General features: G+C 37.8%; 2 protein-coding genes and 1 long non-coding RNA gene across 5 annotated transcripts; 1 reads left to right on the top strand and 2 right to left on the bottom strand.

Annotated features, from left to right (window-relative positions):
- Positions 1-6,338: 6,338 nt before the first annotated feature.
- On the bottom strand, positions 6,339-6,976 carry LOC115367649 (uncharacterized). Its single transcript, XR_003928941.1, has 4 exons — positions 6,940-6,976; positions 6,748-6,821; positions 6,583-6,636; positions 6,339-6,465 (listed from the first exon to the last, which is right to left on the bottom strand). It is a non-coding gene; the product is annotated as an uncharacterized LOC115367649 (long non-coding RNA).
- Positions 6,977-7,919: 943 nt separating this feature from the next.
- Positions 7,920-11,389, top strand: LOC115365582 (collagen alpha-1(XVII) chain-like). 2 transcript variants are annotated; one of them, XR_003928771.1, is made up of 16 exons: positions 7,920-7,987; positions 8,145-8,255; positions 8,367-8,501; positions 9,019-9,144; positions 9,235-9,264; positions 9,383-9,403; positions 9,519-9,545; positions 9,674-9,700; positions 9,834-9,860; positions 9,948-9,977; positions 10,068-10,094; positions 10,184-10,219; positions 10,336-10,371; positions 10,975-10,984; positions 11,154-11,213; positions 11,346-11,389. XR_003928771.1 is itself a non-coding variant. In XM_030060673.1 (16 exons), exons 1-15 carry the CDS (start codon positions 7,937-7,939, stop codon positions 11,156-11,158), a joined length of 699 nt encoding a protein of 232 aa, XP_029916533.1. In that variant the 5' UTR covers positions 7,920-7,936; the 3' UTR covers positions 11,159-11,204; positions 11,346-11,386. The 2 variants fall into 2 exon arrangements, 1 of the variants encoding a protein (XP_029916533.1); XM_030060673.1 differs by having other exon boundaries at positions 11,154-11,204; positions 11,346-11,386.
- Positions 11,390-11,527: 138 nt separating this feature from the next.
- On the bottom strand, positions 11,528-14,722 carry odam (odontogenic, ameloblast associated). 2 transcript variants are annotated; one of them, XM_030060471.1, is made up of 11 exons: positions 14,692-14,722; positions 14,477-14,542; positions 14,343-14,378; positions 14,179-14,232; positions 13,377-13,625; positions 13,207-13,263; positions 12,970-13,107; positions 12,148-12,180; positions 11,921-12,004; positions 11,705-11,765; positions 11,528-11,574 (listed from the first exon to the last, which is right to left on the bottom strand). In XM_030060471.1, the coding sequence occupies exons 2-10, from the start codon at positions 14,534-14,536 to the stop codon at positions 11,730-11,732; spliced, it is 747 nt and encodes a 248-aa protein (XP_029916331.1). In that variant the 5' UTR covers positions 14,537-14,542; positions 14,692-14,722; the 3' UTR covers positions 11,528-11,574; positions 11,705-11,729. The 2 variants fall into 2 exon arrangements, with proteins under 2 accessions (XP_029916331.1, XP_029916339.1); XM_030060479.1 differs by having other exon boundaries at positions 12,148-12,177.
- Positions 14,723-19,598: the final 4,876 nt, after the last annotated feature.

Genomic DNA, 19,598 nt, shown 5'->3' with positions numbered 1-19,598 from the left:
ACATGATTTCACTATCTTAAGAAAAAAAAAATTAAAATCTGACCATTCAGGCGTTCTTCCCACACCCAAAAACTTTGATTAAGATTGCAAAATTAGTGATCACCACTTCATATAATAGACATAACATGTTAGAACTACAAAAGCTATGGCGCCGGACAGCTCTGTGTGTTGCAACTCTGCACGAATTGTAGTTCTGGTACCCCTCTTCCGGGTTAGGATAAACATTGTGAATTTAGGTTTAAAAACCATACATACGGTAGTTTTTCAACAGCAAAAGCATAACCGTAACATGTAGCCTATGTTTATACCACGAATAAAGATGTGTTATGAAAAAAAAAATATATATATAGACTATATAAATCTTTAGTGCTATTTTTGACGTGTTTCCACGGTTTGTCCACCCGCTCTGTTTCGCTGACTGAAAGGGTTGTGTTCAATGGCGTAACATATCAGCACATTATCAACTTTCATGCACTTTATTAGATTTTATTGACTTTATTGATGAAAGCTGTCAATTCAGACACGTCGCTGATAAACACTAGGATTATGGGTAATGTAGTGCTTCTCCGTGATATGATATCGCAAATAAAACGTGTTTTCTTAAAATAAAGTTGATATTATACGGGACTTGTGGACACATGCCATCGTTACACATCCTCATAGCTCGTGGTGAGTCTGCCTTGGGTGGTTACAACGTTATGGCTAATAATCAGACCTTTTTTTCAGAATACCGATTAAATTTGCACTTCCGGGATCTATGAACCACCACCCACGGCGTGACGTCTTTGAAGCCGAGAAGCCGGGAGTCACCAGGTAGCATGAAGCGCGTTGCCTTGGTAACGCCGGTGTTTTTCAGATTAAAATAAAATTTCGTTCATTGATTTCAAAATGGCTTAAAATGTGATTTTTGTGGACTAGAAAAATATGAAAATGATGACATTATAAACTATACAGTGGCGGTTCTGCCTATGTGCCGCCCTAGGCGAAATTACTGGCTTGCGCCCTTCCATGTTAGATACTACTCCTACCGGCCATGGCACCAGGCGGGCCGACCGCGGCACTGACCGCTCACCTGTCAGATCCCGCAGACCTGACCGGGTGGGCGCGGTACCAGCCGGTGCCGCGGCCGACCCGCCTGATGCAGGCCGTTGGCTTTTTTATTCAAACAAGATTTTGTCCATATAAAAAGTAGCCTATTTTCCAAAAATGGTCTTGAAAAAGAGGGGTCATCTTAAAATCAGGGTCGTCTTTTATGCGGGTCAATATGGTAGGCCTAGTCTAGAAAACTGGCGATTTTTTATTTTTTATTTTATTATTTTATTTTGATTAAATTTGCACTTCCGGGATCTATGAACTACCACCCACATGAAATTGACTTTCAGTTGACAGCGTTTGCGTGGTGGCCATACGACACGGATCCTAATTGACTTTCAGTGGACGCTGTTTCTGTGGTGGCCACACATAATTATAACAGGTTATGTGCCAGGAGCACGCAATGCGTTGTTAAGAGGTTGTGCTCATTTCACGGATTTCTGTGAGATCAGGTTGGTTTTAACACACACCTGCCAGCCAGTCAGAAAAGAGTATTCATTTAGATCATAGTATGAGTATATTTATGGTAAGTTATTGTTTAATAATTACAAAAAGCAATGCTGTTACACAGGACTCCATACATTTACATTGGGCGCCAAGCTCTGTTAGGAACTATCTGTAGGCTTCATCAACCATGTGACAGTGAAATATTTTAAACTTCCCTTGATGCAACTCTCTTAGCAGCTCTTAGCTCTTTGCATTTTTTGCAGTTACACACAGTATCATAGAAATGCATGCTTCAAAATTGGAAATGGTTTAAAACAGTGAATATATTTGTGACTGTTAAAGAGGCACAGAGATGTTGGATGAAATAAGTAATGGTAGATACGCTTGTGGAAAACAAAACAAAAAATCCATTGTATCGTATTTATTTTCTTGTTTATTTTTATTTCATTTCAGTTACGGAAGTCAAATTTGAACATTGAACAAGAAACAAAACATGTCCTGAAGTCAGATTCTCCCAGCTTGTCCGATTTCAGTTTCATGCACGTGCTGCACCTGCACCTGCAGCTGGAGCTGCACCAGCACCTGCAGCTGGAGCTGCACCTGCACCTGCAGCTGGAGCTGCACCTGCACCTGCAGCTGGAGTTGGGGCCGGAGCAGGAGCAGCAGAATTGGCAAGACTTGCCAGCAGGAATGGCAGTAAAGCTGTCAAGGCTTGGTTGGGTTGATAGCTGGGGTAGAACAACGGGAACTGAGGTTGCATATAACCGCCGTAATAAGGTCGGCCCATGTAGAAACCAGACTGAAAAAAAAAAAAAAAAAAAAAAACATTTCAGTTTTCACAAATGTTAATTTTACAGAATATTGTAATGAACAAATAGATTTCTTTCTTTCTTTCTTTCATTTTTTTATTCATTTAGTTTGTCAGTGGATAAAAGAAGTGTAGTGCCCAGACTGACCTCATTACTGTTGGAACGCTTCATTCGGCCCTTCTCCTCAGACACCTTTGGAAATTAACAATTTTCATGTCATAAACTGCATATCTAAAACTTAATATACCATAAGCAACATTCATCCTAACAACACTAGCAATCACAGCATTTACAAGACTTGGCTTGAGGAATATCTGTTGATGTTGGTACTTACAGGGAAGGAGGAACTTAGTGCAATGCAGCACATAACCAGGACCAGCAGTTTCATGGCTGAAGTACAATAGAATCCTTTCTAGAGTGGAAAAAGGGGGTACAAATTGAGCAGATAATTTCATGAGTTACAGGCTGCTCCTCTGAAATATGAGTCTCCACTGATAGAAGTCTTACCTTGAGTTGAAGGACAATGGTGACAGGGGTTGCCAGTGGCGGAGAGTCTGATGGTGAATTTTGCTGTGGTATGAGATACGTTCATGCGCACTATTTAAAGAAAATTTCTGCCACCAGTTGTCCAATCAGAGGCCAATAGTGTTGTAATTTTGAATTTGTACTACTGCTGTGACAAATGATGAAATGATGCATTTGAGGATAATCCTAAAAACGGCTGTCCACAGAGCATGCAAGAGCCAGAACTAATCTCACTGCTGTTGTGAAACAGTGAAGCGGTTAACTTGACATGATTCATATGCAGCAACGTATACAATCCAGTGCACACTGTACATGGCTTTATATTGCTTACACACACCCCTGACATGACTGACTGCATGAATAAACAATAAAAGACTTAAAAACACTGCAGCTTGAGTCTTTGGTTGGGAAAATGTAAAAATGTTTTCACCAACAGGTTCATATATAATTAGGAATAATACATGATTACCCAAAATCATTTTTCCGTCAATGTGGAAATACAGAATTTTGAGAAAAGGAAGAGTAGGAGAAGGCTACAGCATGTCAACATTTCATTTAAAAAAAAGGTTCATTTCATGATCCAAGAAGGTGCTCATTGGACTTACGGGGAGATATTTCCAAAAGAAAGCTCAAAAATTCCAAAGCAGCTCCTCTTGTTCATTAAAAAGTCTATATTAAAGGTGGCTTACATGATTAAAAAGAGGCTTCAACATGTTTCGGCCAGAGCATGGCCTTCATCAGGAAGAGTGGGCTTTTTAATGAACAAGAAGAGCTGCCTTGGAATTTTTGAACTTCCATACAGAATTTTGAATTATAACTACTGTTTCTGAGTAACTCTTTGCTAACCCCACATAACATGCAGATACTCAAAATGCTCACCTGACAACCTGCGCATCTTCAGCCTGAACAGCTGGATTAAAAGCAAACAGTGTTTTCATTATATTTAGCTGATGCCCTTATCCAGAGCAACTTAGAGTCAGTGGGTTAGAGTTCAGTGTCTTGGTCCTTAACTAATGGATGTTGACAGGCACATTGACTGAACCTGTGACATTTCAGTTAGGGGATGACTTCTTAAAATAATAGGCCAAGCAACCTCTCGTTCTTGTAGCACACTTTAATAATTGTTTCTAATAGATAATAGGGTATATTAAGTCTAGAGTCTTTTAATTATGCAACTTCATCTGAAAATACCCCTGAACAATTTAAGGTCACTGTGTAGCTATTATGTAAGTGAAAACTTAATTACTTTTATTTTACTTTATTTTTTTAATGCTGTTTACCTTTTCTTGTGATGCACTATACAGTGTGGTGTTCGGATAATAACAGAACAAAATATGCCTTTAGACATCAGACACTATAGTAATACACAGCATTTTGTGAAACTCGTTACCAACAAGGGACTACAGGATCATCTTGCAAGATTAAAACAGATGAAGAAAGTAATGGTCTGTTCAGATGACAATACAAATTGTAATTTCTTTCTTTATCAGGAAGGGCAAGGAAGAGAGAGAGGATGACATGCAGCAAAGGGTCCAGGCCAGATTTGAACCCAGGCGGCTGCAGTAAGGACACAGCCTTGCTATGTGGCAAACGCTCCAACGGGTGAGCTGCCGGGGTGCCCCAAAAATCACACTTTTATCAGAAATTAGAAAAGCTTACCCATTTCTCAGCTGTCACTGAGACTTTCCAACAAATAAAAACACTTCAGTCAGTTGATCTTATTCACTTTTGTTTATTCATCATACTTCAGTTCATAACGAAAATGTTTACACACATTATAGACATTATAAAGGATAAGTGTGCACTGAAGTCAGATTTCCCCAGCGGGCCTGGTTCACTTCTCATTTTCCTAGGATGGGTGGGACGGGTGGGATGGGTGGAAGAGGTGGGATGGGAAGAGGGATTGCAAAAGGCCGTGGGAATGGCATTGGAATGGGAAAGGGAAATGGCTGGAACTGAGGTTGCATGTAATTCATCTGATTAATCTGGTTCATCTGAAAAACCAAGTAAAAAAAAAAAAAAAAATGGTGGTGTTTAAGAAATGCACATTGCATGAAGTGATAAATGCTGTAGGTTGAGTGTATGTGCGCATTTTGTTTGTCTGAACTGCGTCCAGACACTGACCTCATCACTGTCATCTGAGCGTTTGACTCGCTTCCTCTCCTCAGGGACCTTTATAAATCAATATTTTCATGTCATAAACACTTTTGATAGATCTGAGTCCATTGTAAGAGACTTTCATCATAATACAACCATAGCAATTATAGAAACTATGACACATCATTATTGTTGCTGTTCTGGCTTGAAATACTTACAGGTAAGGAAGAACACAGCACAATGAAGCAGAAAATCAAAACCAGCACTTTCATAGTTGAAGTATTACTGAGTCCCTTGTAGAGCAAAAGACATACAGAAAAACCCATCAAATTCAACTTTTAATTAAATTATGTTATTTAAAATAGTATAATCTCTCCAAAGATCTTACCTGGTGTCAAAGAATGGTTATGTTAAAGGTCAAGCTGAGTTTTGCAATGATCCTGCATTCATGGTGGTGCACTTTTAAAGAATTTTTTAGTCTTCGGCCATCCAATCAGCTGTCAAAGGGATTATAATATTAATGGTGTGTAATATGAGGAAACAAAGTGTTTGATGGCTCAGTCTGACCACAGTCCTCAATGGTGTTAAGAAATAGTTGAGTGGTGTTGAAACTGGATATGATTCATACCCACTGCTTTATCTTGCATCATCATGCTTTCAGACTTAAGGACCTACTAAACAACATGGCCTTTATTTTATCTGTCAATATATCACTTATAGATGATCAAAAAACTTCATAGTCTATGTATGCATGTAGGTATTTATCGATGACAAATGATACAAGAAAGGGATTTTGTTATTGTGATTGCTTTATGGTGTAGAACGTGAAATTAAGAAAACATCAGACATTTAGATTTAGATTTATATATATATATATATATATATATATATATATATATATATTAATTTATTAAGTTTTTCGACCTCCACATACAGCAGAGTATAAAGTGATTTTGATCCACATGTTGACTTGGACTAATATGTGAAGTGTGGGCGGCACCAGGTTAAGACAAACTAGGTAGGATAGTTAACCGGATAAATAAATAAAAACAAAAATAACAGGAATCTTAGAGCAACATGACACAAATCAGAATCAGAATCAGAGATACTTTATTGATCCCCGTGGGGAAATTGGGTAAAATAGACCTCACATTAAAAATATGTATGTGCCAACCATGGACAATGTCATTCATGTACTGATTCTTCAGATTCTTGCAGACTGCATTAACTATTTTCCTCCTGATGGAGCTGGAGCCGGAGCCGGAGCTGGAGCAGGACCAGGAGCAGGAGCAGGACCAGGAGCAGGAGCTGGAGCTGGAGCAGGACCAGGAGCAGGACCTGGAGCAGGAGCAGGACCAGGAGCAGGAGCTGGAGCAGGAGCAGGAGCAGGAGCAGGAGCAGGAGCAGGAGGCCGGAGCAGCTGAAGTAGGAGTTGCTGCAGATATTGTTGTAACTGTTGTTTGATCAACGTGTTAGCCAACTCAGAGTAGACGTCCTACAAGAGAAAAAAAGCCATTTAGAGTCACATATAAAACAGACGGTAATCCCAGGTTTGTTTAACAGGCAGTCAGTGTTGGATATTGAAATCATGTAGGATAGAGAAAGCAGATACCATATAGGACTCATTAGAGTCTGAGCGCACAAGCCGCTTATGGCCATCTTCAATCTGTTAAAAAAACACACACACACACACACACACACACATTTTCTAAGTTTTATATTACTGGAATAATACACAAATGAACATTATTAGTTGTTCTGAGAACATCACACTCACAGGATAAGCCAAAGTGAGGCTCAGGATGCATCCAAGCAGGATTGATAACTTCAACATTATTCCAGTAACCCCACCTGTTGAAAAAATACAGTCTTGATCAGATGAACAATTTAGACCAGAAAGCTCACAAAATCGCAAATTCATCAACAGCACATAGAAAATATAAATATGCTTTTATAAAAGTGTTATTACCGTTAAATATTCACCGAAATTCAGCAGACTGTTCAGCCAGGTAATATTGCTGTATTGAATAGTGAGCTCCTTTTAAATACAGTTACAGCACCTGACGTCATATTACCTTCCAGCAATGTTGGGTAAATGATAATACCTTATATTTGGAAATCTTTCATCTCCGTATTTAAGAGAAAGGTGTGGCTTATAATCAGAGAAATCAGCCTCATCTAGATTGTTTTCTGTTTTATATTTATTTGTTCACTCATGCCAGAAATAGCATGGAATTGTGGATTATATTTTTTTCTGAAATTCAAATTGAATTAATTTAACCTATTCAGCTGTTAAGTATGAGAACAGAGTATAATGCCACTGTTACGCAAGAACCATCTCTTCCCTCCCCACCCTGCAGTATTGCCAAATTGGAAGCCGGATGGCAAATATGGCATTAACTGGTCTTACAATTATGGTGACTAAGAGGCTTAAGCAGATGACAGGCAACACCTAGATAACATGCATTCCTAGTTACCTTCTTCTGCTTTCTGTTGTTTTTATGAAATTACATTCTGCTACCTTCTCGTGCTAATTGAACTGTTAAAATAAGTATATATGTCAGAATAGTGAGGATTCATGTCCATATTTGGATTTCAATATCTGCATTTGACCAAAGGCAACATAATCAATCAGTGTTATCAATCACAACGTTTCCATAAAACAAGGGGATCAAGTTCAGTTTAAATGACATTTGCAAAGGGTGTGTGTAATAGTTGCCATATTGCACAAAACACATGAATCAGAGGTGGTGTTTTGACGATAATGTGGTATGTCACAATGTATAATGTCAGTTATAAGAAGAAGGGAAGCTTGGGTGTCACAAAGGTACTGACACGGGACAGGTGAGTGTTTGATGCAAACGGACATGAGCTCTGAATGACAATGCCAGGTGTATTTCATGGTATGAACCAGACAAAGTGAGTTTTATAGACAAAACAATTTTCTTGCAGGCCCTTTTTGAGAAATGGCAACTCTCTGTGTTGTGGCCTTACTCCTGTCAGCAGTGGCTGCTCAAGTGAGTATCCATATTAATAATGAAATGTTTCCTGGAGGGTAAACTAATGTGTTTTGTTCAGCATTTTAAGTTAGTTATTTATCATTTGGTTGTTATAGTTTGTTAAAGTTTTTTTGTTTTTTTGTTTTTTGGTTTTTTGGTTTTTTCCTCCATCCAGCCAGACCCCTGGCGGCCATGGCAGCAGGGAATCCCTCAGCCCCCCCCTTTTGGAGACAGAGGGAACCCTGGGCATTTTGGTTCCTCTTGGCCAGGGAGAGACTCTGGCAGGGTATAGTCGTCATTTTTCACATCAGTTTGTGGCTAATTCTAGTTAGGATGTATAAATTGGAATCTGACAAATGATGCTCTATGCTATATGTACATATTTTTTCTTGATTAGCCAGGTGAAATGCCACCCTGGTATCCAAGAAGACCCTTTGGAAATCCAGGACCCCATGGACCGATGGGAGAGGCTGATGGGATCAACCCCCAGCCCGGTGGGCCTCCTCCAATTCCTGACCGGGGTGATGGACAGGTATTTTTTTTTTCATTTTCTACAGTGTGCAGTCTTACTAAACCCATAAGGCAAGAGGGAGGCTTTTTTCTGTATATTGAAATATTTTGTTTAACCCAGTGAGCTAAACTTCCTTTTATTTCTCTCAAAAATAAAACAATAAAACAACTAAAAAAGTAAAAATTAAAAAATTAATTATAAGATAAATAACCCTTATAAATTTAAATAACCAACATTTTATTTGTGTTTTCCATATAAATTTGTTTTTCCTTCTAAATATTTGTCCCATTAAAAAGTTTTCCCCCCATTTACTTATTTATTTATGTATTTAGTGTTAATATTTTTTTATTGTAGGGTTAAGTTTTTTGACAATACTCTGCATTTTCCAGGTAATATGTGTCTTGACAGGACAAAGCAGCAGCAATTTTTTTCATATATTTTCGAAAAGAAAGAGAATTTTGTGTGTAGGATTTAATTAAACATTTCAAAATGAGGACCATGGGTTTCAGAGAGTAAATGAGCACTTATAACCCCTCAGACTCCTGCCCTTGGCTTCATGCCTGAGGAACCTGGAGCCTTTCCTGGCCTGAAGCCCCCCCGTCGGCCCGGCGGGAGGTGGAGACCGAGAGGTGGGAGGCCCAACATGAGAAATCCCAACAGAATGGTAAGCTTTCATCAAAACAACACTATTTCCCCAGACAGGGATTACAGAACTGAGATTAAAATTTTTATTCTGTTTATTTCATTGCTTCAGGTCAACAAGAAATTTATCCCCATATTCAAGGTAGGCCTACAGCAATTTCACAATGTGATATCGTAATGCAATACATGGAAAAAATGATCAGACTTGCTCACTATCAATGCACTGAGACAAAAAGGCCCTTCTTATGATTCCTTTTCAGGCTGACAATGTGACATTTGAGGTGAGGTGACCTTGAAGAAACAAATTGTTTTTGCATGCATATGACAAGGCGGAGCAGTGGGATTATGAATCATTTGAATGTTTTCTGAAAGTTGCTCTGTGACTTTCCTCCCTAGAACATTACTGGCATACCCTTGAAAGAGGTAAACAAAATAATTGCTTTACTTGTGTGTCCGTTTCAATAAAATAATTATTGACTAAATGTTGTAAACCATACAAGGATGGGAAATTTGATCTGAAAAATGATCTGTTCAAATCATTTAAACTGCAGGGAGAGAATATATTTCTGCTGCCAAGGGTAAGCAACCTATTTTAAAACAGCATTAATATTTTTACATGTATTATCATAGCTGAAGCACCAGGGGAAACACACCCCTCAAAAGGTATCTCCATGATCAGACTGCTAGTGACTGACAGTCTATTCATTTCAGGGTGGAAGAGGGCCACACCATCCAAAGGTAATAAACATCCACCCCACCTGTGTTCCCTTGTTGTGTTAATCCCACCCCGAGACACTGGAGTGATTTCTGTTATATGTTTTACAGGAAGGACACACTGGACCTCAGAACATGGCGGTACAATGGACATTTTTCAAACATAAATTTCAATCTAATATGTGTTTGCAAATTCAAAAACAGCTGTCTTTTTTTGTGTGTGTTTTCTAGTATGGACTCCCATCTTATGGCCTTCAGGTAACTGTCTCTTGCTTTGATTTTCTTTCTCAAGATTTGATACAGAATTGCAATGTGACGGTTCTGTTTTTTCTCTCTGTCAACTTCAGCCATATTTGAAGCTCGTCTACAACCCCACAGCTACGGTATTTACTTTGCATGCGATATTTTGAGGGTTAACGTATTTTATATTTTTGCATGATATTTTTTTCAAGAAATCTGCCTCTATCGCTGATAAATGTTTCTCTTTTTCCACTTGAAGAATAAAGTCTCCTTTGAGTATGGGATTTTGCAGCTTGTGAGTAATGTCATTTTACACTGCTAACAAATTGTTGGTATCAGGTATTTTCATATGTATATATTTCAGTGGCCACTTTATTAAATACAATCCAATACAACTGTTCTGCCATAAAGTTTCCTTTTCTGATGCCTATAATGCTCAGGTTTTCTTTTTGCCACAGTAATAGAGGTGTTCATTCAGTTCTATGTTTGGCATTGAGCTAATAGTTATTGGTGCTGTACTGGACTGAATGTTATTGAGAGGTGTTTCTACTATTCTGTCCCCTCATGTGTATAAATAGGGAGGACAAAAACTTAGAAACATCTCTCAGTATATAATATAATGTAGTCCAGTACAAGACCTCTGCAAACTACAACCTCAATAATAAAGATATAATTAAATATGCACATTCTCCACAATCTCAACAAAAACTGTAGATTATAAAGTTTGTTAAAAGGTAGAATTTATGGCAGAGCTGTTGCATTGAAGTGCATTAGACTGGACAGGTGGACCTAATAAAGTGGCCACGGAGTGTATATGGTGCCTGTCTGAAATCAGTCATATTTTACATAATATTCTGCATTAAAATATGAACTTCTTGATCCCCACTCCTGCCCACAGCTTCCAGTTGGTAAATGCACCAAAAGAGTTTTGTGAAGAAACTATGCCTGTTTCAGACCTTGGTTAGATAACCTGTCACATTATTTTGAATAAGGAGCAAGTCATTTTCAATAAATTAATTCAAGTCTAGGTCTAAATGGTGTAACTATAACAAATGTGAACGATTGCCTCATTTTCAGGTTGAAGCTCAATCACATCTCCACAGACGGAAGTAATTTGTCATCTGAGATGTATGAATGGTAAGATATCATCAAAGTAACATTGTGAATAAATGTAATTGCTCCATTAACAATCTGATGACTCTGACAACAATTGGTAACTATCATGTAAATAATAAAAATAAATAAAATAATATTTTTCTTTTTTCACAGTCTTCTCAGGAAAAAGCGAGCAGCTCCAAGTCTGACACACCAACCTTATAATCTATAAAGCAAAATTAGTTGCTCACTGTTCTGTTATATTCTGATTTTTCTGCTCTTCTATATTCTGTGTTTTCCAATCAAAGTAATATTTCTGTTTGTCACAATAAAAAACCTTTAAGCATTTACTTTGGCAAAGTTCTTTATTAGACAACCACTTGCAAAACCAAAGAGCAGTTTCCTGAAAAATGCAAGAAAATTACAGTTTAGCATACACTTTTTCACTCCAGAGAATGTAACATTTTACAGCAGGAAAATTAGCTGAACTGACTATAACCAAACACATGGAAATCATTATTTCCCTGAATTACCTCGTTCTTGTTTCCCAGAGGAGATCTAAGGCTCAAACAGGAAGGGAAAGCTGGGCTGACCCTGGAGAAACATCAACAGTGTTTAATGAAACATGCCATAATCAAATCCTTTTGAGTAAAATATCATTTTCTTGCAACAAATTTCAAGATGTTTGAGTGTCCTTGCATTTGTGGGTGAAAACTTTGTAGGCTGGGTGATATGATCGGAGGTCATACCTCATCAACCCCAGGACCAGATGTGTCACCACGGTGATCAGGAGGAGGCATGGTGGGCTCTTTCTGAGTCCCCAGTGGCCATGTCTGTAATAGATCACAGTTAAACTCACATATTTATAAGAACATTAAAAAATACAGTAATCAGATTTAATTTAGCTGATGTACATTTTCAGCTTGGTTTTAGTGAAAATATTTTAAAAAGGGATGATAGTTACTCATGCACTCACTTTTTCTGTTTGTCCTTTGGGCTGGGAGGCCTGCTGAAATAGGATGAAATGCAGCAAAATTCGATTACACAGTAATGCAGCAAATTCAAAACATTTGAATAACAAAAACATTGTAGTGCCTTCTCATCTAACATTTGGCCGAAGGGCTTTGGGTACCTCGATTTGAGTCTACCACTAGACCACCCTGACAGTGTGTGGTCAGTATGGCAGACTTTTCTCATTGCATCAGACTCACCACATTCACACAGTTATGACACAGTATGTTCAGCTGTGTTATTAACGATAAGCCATATCTCCAGACATCACAGCATGGCCTGAATGAGTCAAACTGAGTGGCTGGAAAGGCTGTTTTTTTTTTTTTTTTTTTCCCTCCATAAAATGGTTATAATAGAAATTATTACCCAGGTTTATGTGCCAGGGACCTGACTACCTAAATAGCCATTTAAATGAAATATAATCAACCCCCATTAAATTAGGAAAAGTCATTTTAAATATGAAACAAAAAAATATGTTAAACATTGAATGACTCCAAAGATAATACAAAATAAAAGCTTCTTTTGTAATAATGTATGTACAAAAAAGAGTTGAATATAGTGTTGGGGCCACACAAGAATAGAGATTCACATCATGTTACTTGTTATATACTTTTGATACAGCTTATACATAGCGCACATTTTACAGTCTCTAAGGCACATATTTTTATATTTTGTATTTTTTTTTATTTCTTATAATTTAATTTGAATCACTGCAGCTCAGCCACTTTCCCCTCAGGGATCAATAGAGTATTTCTGATTCTGTGTCAGATCTGACATCACATCTCACCTGCAGAGGTAGCTGTGGCCTCTGAGTTGTCCTCTCCAGGTTCTGCTGGGCCTGGCTCACCTGACCATTGTTGGGCTGCAGCACCACAGCACTCCTCTGCTGGGGGTAGCCATAAGGTGGCAGGTAGTAGGGGAAGCCCTGCGGATCATGGGAAGAGGACGTTCAGTGAGAGGTGAGGTCTCAGTGAAGAAACTGACATTTGAATACATGACAGTATGTTTGCTGACTTCACCTCACCTGCATTCCAGGCTGTTGAGAAAATCCAAATGCAGGGTACTGAAACTGTGGAACCATCTAGATGAAAGGAAAGACAAATATTTATTACTCCATACGATTGATGAGGATTCTTGCATCGCTGACGCCACAAAGTCATTATCAGTGTATCGTCTGGCTGCAGTGTGTTTTACCTGAACAGGGTTTTGGGCCTGCTGAGGGATGATATGACCGTTAGGGTCCTGAGGGGGGCCAAGCTGCTCCTGCTGGCCATTGGGGACAAGCACAGGGGTCAACTGGTTGCCCTGTGTGGGGACCAACAGCTGGGGCCCCTGGGGGCCGAAGGGACCTGACACCTGAGGGTTCAGGTTCACCACCTGGGGAGTGAGAAGCACCTCTGGTTGCTGCTGCTGCAACACATACTGGGGGAGTATTGACGATGCCTGGAGGTGAAGAAGATTTTGTATCACATTATGAAAACCATCAGTAAATGGTAAATTGGTAGTTAATTCAGTTTTAGTTGATAGTTAGGAGTACAGTGCTTGAGTAAATGCACTTAGTATAAATGTACTGTGTGTGCAACCTCACTCATTTGAATTATACTGTGCTTGCTGATGTGTGTGTTATCAGCAGATAAGAAGAGCCAAATGTCACGTCTCTGTGTTTAAGATTACTTCGTTTTTTGTGTGTATGTGTACAGCATCACTAATAGTTAGGAAACATTATCAGTTATCATTTCATTGTTTGTTGAAAGTTAAATAAATATTAACTACAGTTTAATCAACTATTAACTAACCATTTAGTAGTGATGGTTATTATAAAGTGTTTTGTTTTCAGATGCAACATCAAGTGTTTTGCATTTCATGTTTGTACATCTCAAAGGCAAGAAGTGCTTTCTTGGAGTTGTTAAATCCTGTAACTTAGTGCAGCAAACCAATCTGTGGCACAGTGTGCGTCTAAAGAATAGCAGTCATGAAAAAAAATTTTATGCATTACCTGGACTTGAGTTTGTCCAAGAGTTGCTAAAGTTAGTCCATTCAGTCTCAGGATCTGCACACAAAAAAGTTGGATGAGATAAATTGCCCATATTATTCCCATCTAGAGAATTAAATTCAGCATTCAGCAGGCTTAAAGTAACACTACATATGAGTTATATTTACCTCATTGCTGTTGCTTGCAAGAATTCCAATTTGCACCTGTGCAACAAATGTGGGAGGGAAAAAAATAATTTAATCTGTCTTGTTTTAGATGCTGGGAGGAATATTTAACAGGAGGACTGAGAGATTTAACTCACTGGAAGAGAGAGGCTTGTCCTAAATAGACAGACCAACACAAGTGCAGTCTGCAGCTTCATGATGGTCTATAGTACATAAAATAAAATAAAACAAAATCAGTGAGGTCATAAAACCTAAATTAATTTATAACATTTTGCCAAGAGTCCCCCATGCCTTTCATACAGAAAAAACACCAAACCTTCCACTGTGAGTGAATATTGTAAAATCCCCTTACCTTTTTTCCAGTAGCTTTTTCTGTTTCTGTGTGCCTTTCCTGCTCACTGCATCAATATCCCTTTTAAATTCTCTCCATGGGAGCTGTTATAGTCTGCTGCCGAGCCCGCCAGACACTGTGTGGTCAGTGTGACAGACATTTCTCATTGCATCAGAGTCAGACGGTTACAGCACTGTATAGTTAACTATGTTATTAGGAGTAAGTCATGTCTCTGAGCATCATGACACAGTCTGCATCAAGTCACTTACACAAGCTGCAGCTCTCTAAAATGTCTGATTTGAGTGATTCTGTTTGTTTTCCACCTGCATTAGTTACAAAATCAGTAGATATACTCTGACTTATGCCTTTCTCAAGCCAAAAAAACAAACACTTTTAATTGCCATGCAATACTGAACAATTGCTATGTTGTCTCATGTAAAGTTTACATTAAACTGCAGCACTATGTAATGAGAAACTCAAGGCCAAGAGGACATTTAGCCTGACCAGACAGAAAACAGGAGCCAGGAGCTTACAGTCAGACATTTGTCACAAGTTGTTCATCATGTTTACAGTGATATCTCATCCTTTGTATTTATGCTCAGACTGTGTGTTGTGATTCATGAAAAAAGTGTGAAGGCAATATAGACCTTGACAACTGTGTGTTTTAGTCGATAAATGTAGACATGTGTAGCTCACTTGTGCTTTTGGTTCATAACGTTCATAAGTTATTCACGTTCATAAGTTATTAACGTTCATAACGTTTTGGTTCATAAATTACTTTTTTTCAACCAAGATGTACTCAATATCAGACATATTTTCCATGTTAAATCAACAGTGAAAAATCAAACTGGGGTCATAAAGTGCTCAGAGAATATGTATTGCTAGTCCAGCTCCTCTACTGTTTAAATTTAAATTCTTATCCTTTAGATGGCAGCATTGATCCATTGTAACAGCAATGACCCATTGTTCTTAGAAACAATGAAGTGCAATGGTGCAATGAAGAGTCCATTTTTAATGAAAAGCAAAGAATGAAGCTCATGTACTGTAGGTTTCAAGTAAGATCTAAAATACAAGATTTCTGCATTTATTATTTTAAAAACAAATCCAAAAAACAGTAATTATTAATTCATACATAGTTTCCACAGTAATGATGATAGCACAACTAATAGTACCATTACATTGTCAGATTGTATACTGTAAAAAAAATGTACAGTGTTAAAATACGTTGCTAACAGTATCATCTTAACTGTCCTCCAGATGATCTCCATTACAGGGCACAGTTGTTTCAGTTGAAGTTGAAATCTGAAGAAAAGAAGCAAGCATAATTGAATTTCCATGATACAGGAAATCACATCCATCTTAATCAGTTTATTCACTTGCAAGCTGCATCATGTTACCTGAGGGTCTGCAGTGGTCGTTGGAGAGTTTGCTTGTTTCATAATTTGTCGCTGCAGGTTCAAAAAACAGTGATTAGCCAGTGTAGTTTTTATTCACAATCACATCGACATGTACACACACTCAATCGTACCTTGAATCGCTGGAGCAGGTCAGGCTGAAAAGGGCCTTGCTGTTGAAAAGCAGCACCTGGAGCTCCCTAACAAAGAGTGTAAAGTAAAAGTATAACAATAACATGCATAAAATTTGAATTATAAGAGACTGTCGGGGGGAGACACGTGTGTGAGCTTCCTAGAAGGTAAATTAAAGATCAGTAAGGATTAAATAAGGATCATCCTGCTTGTTACGGTACATCATGTTAACACACATTGTCACTCTTATTATTGGGATTTTTTTATAAATATGTATTTAAATTATTTGTTATTTATCAATTTAATTTGTTTAAAAGGTATAAAAAATATATGCAATGCATTGCTCTGAAATATACAGTTGTATGGAAGAAAATAAAAGAAACATTGCAATAAAGTAATACAAAAAAATGGGGGATTTTTTTAATTCAAGCAATCCTTTTGCTCCCATTTGTTCCCTTTGTTAAATTTCAGTGAATCATCAGTGGCCTTTAGTTAAAGGGATATGGATTTAAATGCACTGAAGATAGTGGGCTGTTACCATGATGGGCTGTGGGAAAGGATTCATTCCAGCCATCGGAGGGGCTGCCATGTAAGGAAACTGTCAAAAAACAAAGAAGAAAGAAATATATATATATACACACACATCTGATGTCTGAAACCGTATCACATGCTTTGTAATGTGTGTTGTTGATGCCAAACTAACCGCACTGACCTGATGGACAGGATACATATTAGGAATGGGTTGAACTTGCACGGCATAAGCAGGAACACCAGGAACAACCTTGAAAAGGGGGAGGGGAATGTTAATTATTATTATTATTATTATTATTATTATTGATTATTATTATTCTGTACTATTTTTTATTTTTTAGAGTTATTCAGAGTTGTGCATTTCAGTTTCTTTTTTAAAATTTTTTTTTTATTTTTAATTTTTTTAAATTTCAGTCTAGTTTTGATATTTTTGGTGGGTACTTTTTAAAGAACAGAACAGCATTTTGCATTTTGTGTCTTAATTTGTTATGTTTTGTTTTGTTTTAAGCACTTTACATTACTTTTTTCAAAATATTCTTGACTAAGTTGAAGTTTGCACCAACTTAGTCTCATGCTGCACCAATGAAATGTTTTAGCAGACCTGATATCAGACCTTTCAGCTCCAGATAATGCCAGATGGGACCCTGGTGTTTCTCTTGAATATATGTGACATGGATTGTGCAAACAGTAATGCATCTCTGACTCTTGCTCTGAGAGCAGGAGTTGGCCACAGGGGCTGAACTAGTCAGTCTACAGCACAGCGCCATCTTGTGGCAAACTTAAACAACTAGAAATTCTCTGCCCAAAATTCATTACATTGTTGCCCTTTTTATGAACATAAAGATGAGTTTTACATGTACTCAAGATAGTTTAAGTTCAATTTCAGTTTTATTTCTTTTTGACAAAGACTAGGTTTTATTTTTTATTTTAGTTCATGACTTTTTTTAAACTACCAACCAGTTCTTCATCTCAGGATTTGTGATAGGTGACTGTAATATCATCAGCCTCTCCAGTAATATGCTTTACGGCTAGAATGAGACCTAATCCTAACTCATTAGACTGGAAAATGGCATGATACCAAACTGAACTCACAGAAATGAGTATATGATATGCTGACCTGAGCAAACTGGGGTTGCCCAATGAAACCGGCCCCACCGGCTACCATGGGTGGGTTCATCCCTCCTGCCATCATCCCAGGGTTGGCTCCATTACCGATCCCTCCATTCAGACCTGCCATGAGTCTCTGTTTCTGTTCAGAGGCAGACACACAAAAAAAACAATGTATTCCCCCGCAGAGCACTCTGGGTTATTGTACTTGAAAGGCATGTTTTATAAAGTAGAAATTATTAGATTTGTGCGTTTCTTACCTTTCCTGCATTGACCTGCATTGATTAAAGAGAAAATAATCACAAATGATAAAAAAGAGACATGTCCATATATGCAAGCAATTATATTTGTTGGTTGTTGCTTGAAAGTTTTTTTTTTCTCTTGAAATAAATAGGAAAATATTTATGTGTGTGTGTGACTGATATGTACACATGTGTGTGTGACTGACACAGGCTCACTGTACTCACATAAAGGATGGTTGCCACAAATGTTGAAAGCAGAAGAAGCTTCATCTTGCAGTCTGAAACCTGGGCTTTGTCCAAACATATGTTTGACATGTAAAACCTCTATTAATAAAACATTCATTTCATTTATTTTTATACAAAATTAAATGATAGTTACACTCATATGTTTATACACTTACTAAAAATACTATACATCACCTGTTACATACCTTGTAGTTGTGTTATTTTGGTCTCGCTTCAAATGCTATATGACAAGCAGGACAAGCCGCCTCAGACATTATAACACCTTTTATTGGTCCCAGAGATTATCAGGAGCCAATTAGAAAAGAGAATTCTGATTTGTCCACATGCTATATTTGTCCCCTATATGTCACAAGAGCTTGCAATATGCAATCCTCTTTTTCAAGGAGATTCAAAGAATTGTAACATATTGTTCTGTCCATCTTGAATGACATTTGTCCCTATCTGACCATCTAGCATTGTTCAGAATGTCACCGAGTGACCACAAACAATAACAAAATGATTCTGCATCTCAGCCGAGGTTTCCCAGGGGTACTGACAAAAGGATGAAACATCTAAATGTTGCGGGTTTTTGCCACAGGAGCAAACACCTGATGTCATTTTTTAAGTGTTTTTGTAGTCCAAGAGGCGTGTAAGTGGTAAGCACACCTTTTTTTGGATAGTCCAGTGCCAATATTCAACTTAGTATCAACTGACAATAGTCTATCACTAAAAGGTTCAAAGAGATTCAGGCGATACAAAATATTGTGAAATCATGCAGTGTTTTAGGATTAGAAATAAGGTCAGGGTTACATAATCTGCACAGATGTAGCAAACAGGCAAGGATGCTGTGTTTAAAGCTGCAGTCATTCAGAAATTACTGCAGTCATTCAACTAGGGTTGATTTAAGTCAAGACCATTTACTCAGCTGAGCATAAATGTTGAATAATCACATAATCTACATGGTTCTCATTGTCAGTCTGATTCACTGATAGAGATAATTAAGTGCTTAATTGACTTTTTTTCAGTTACTTAAATCTTGACAATATCAGCTATTTCAACTTTAACATAGAAATTGTTAACTGAGTATCAGCATTGGATTAGCCAAATAAAATGTAACCAGAATGCTGTACTTAGCAGTCTAGACAATGAAGACCAACTTCCTCATGGTATATTTTGATTCATGTATGGAGGCACAGTTCACCACCACTGTAATATTAAACAAGTTAAAATGAATGTCATTATTCCCAGCACAATTAAGTTTATAGATGAAAAGCAATCCATAATAGGTTCAGATCTG

This window comes from Myripristis murdjan, chromosome 1 (genome assembly GCF_902150065.1).
Source record: "Myripristis murdjan chromosome 1, fMyrMur1.1, whole genome shotgun sequence".
Taxonomy (NCBI): Eukaryota; Metazoa; Chordata; class Actinopteri; order Holocentriformes; family Holocentridae; genus Myripristis; species Myripristis murdjan.
This window is presented reverse-complemented; position numbering and strand designations above follow the sequence as displayed.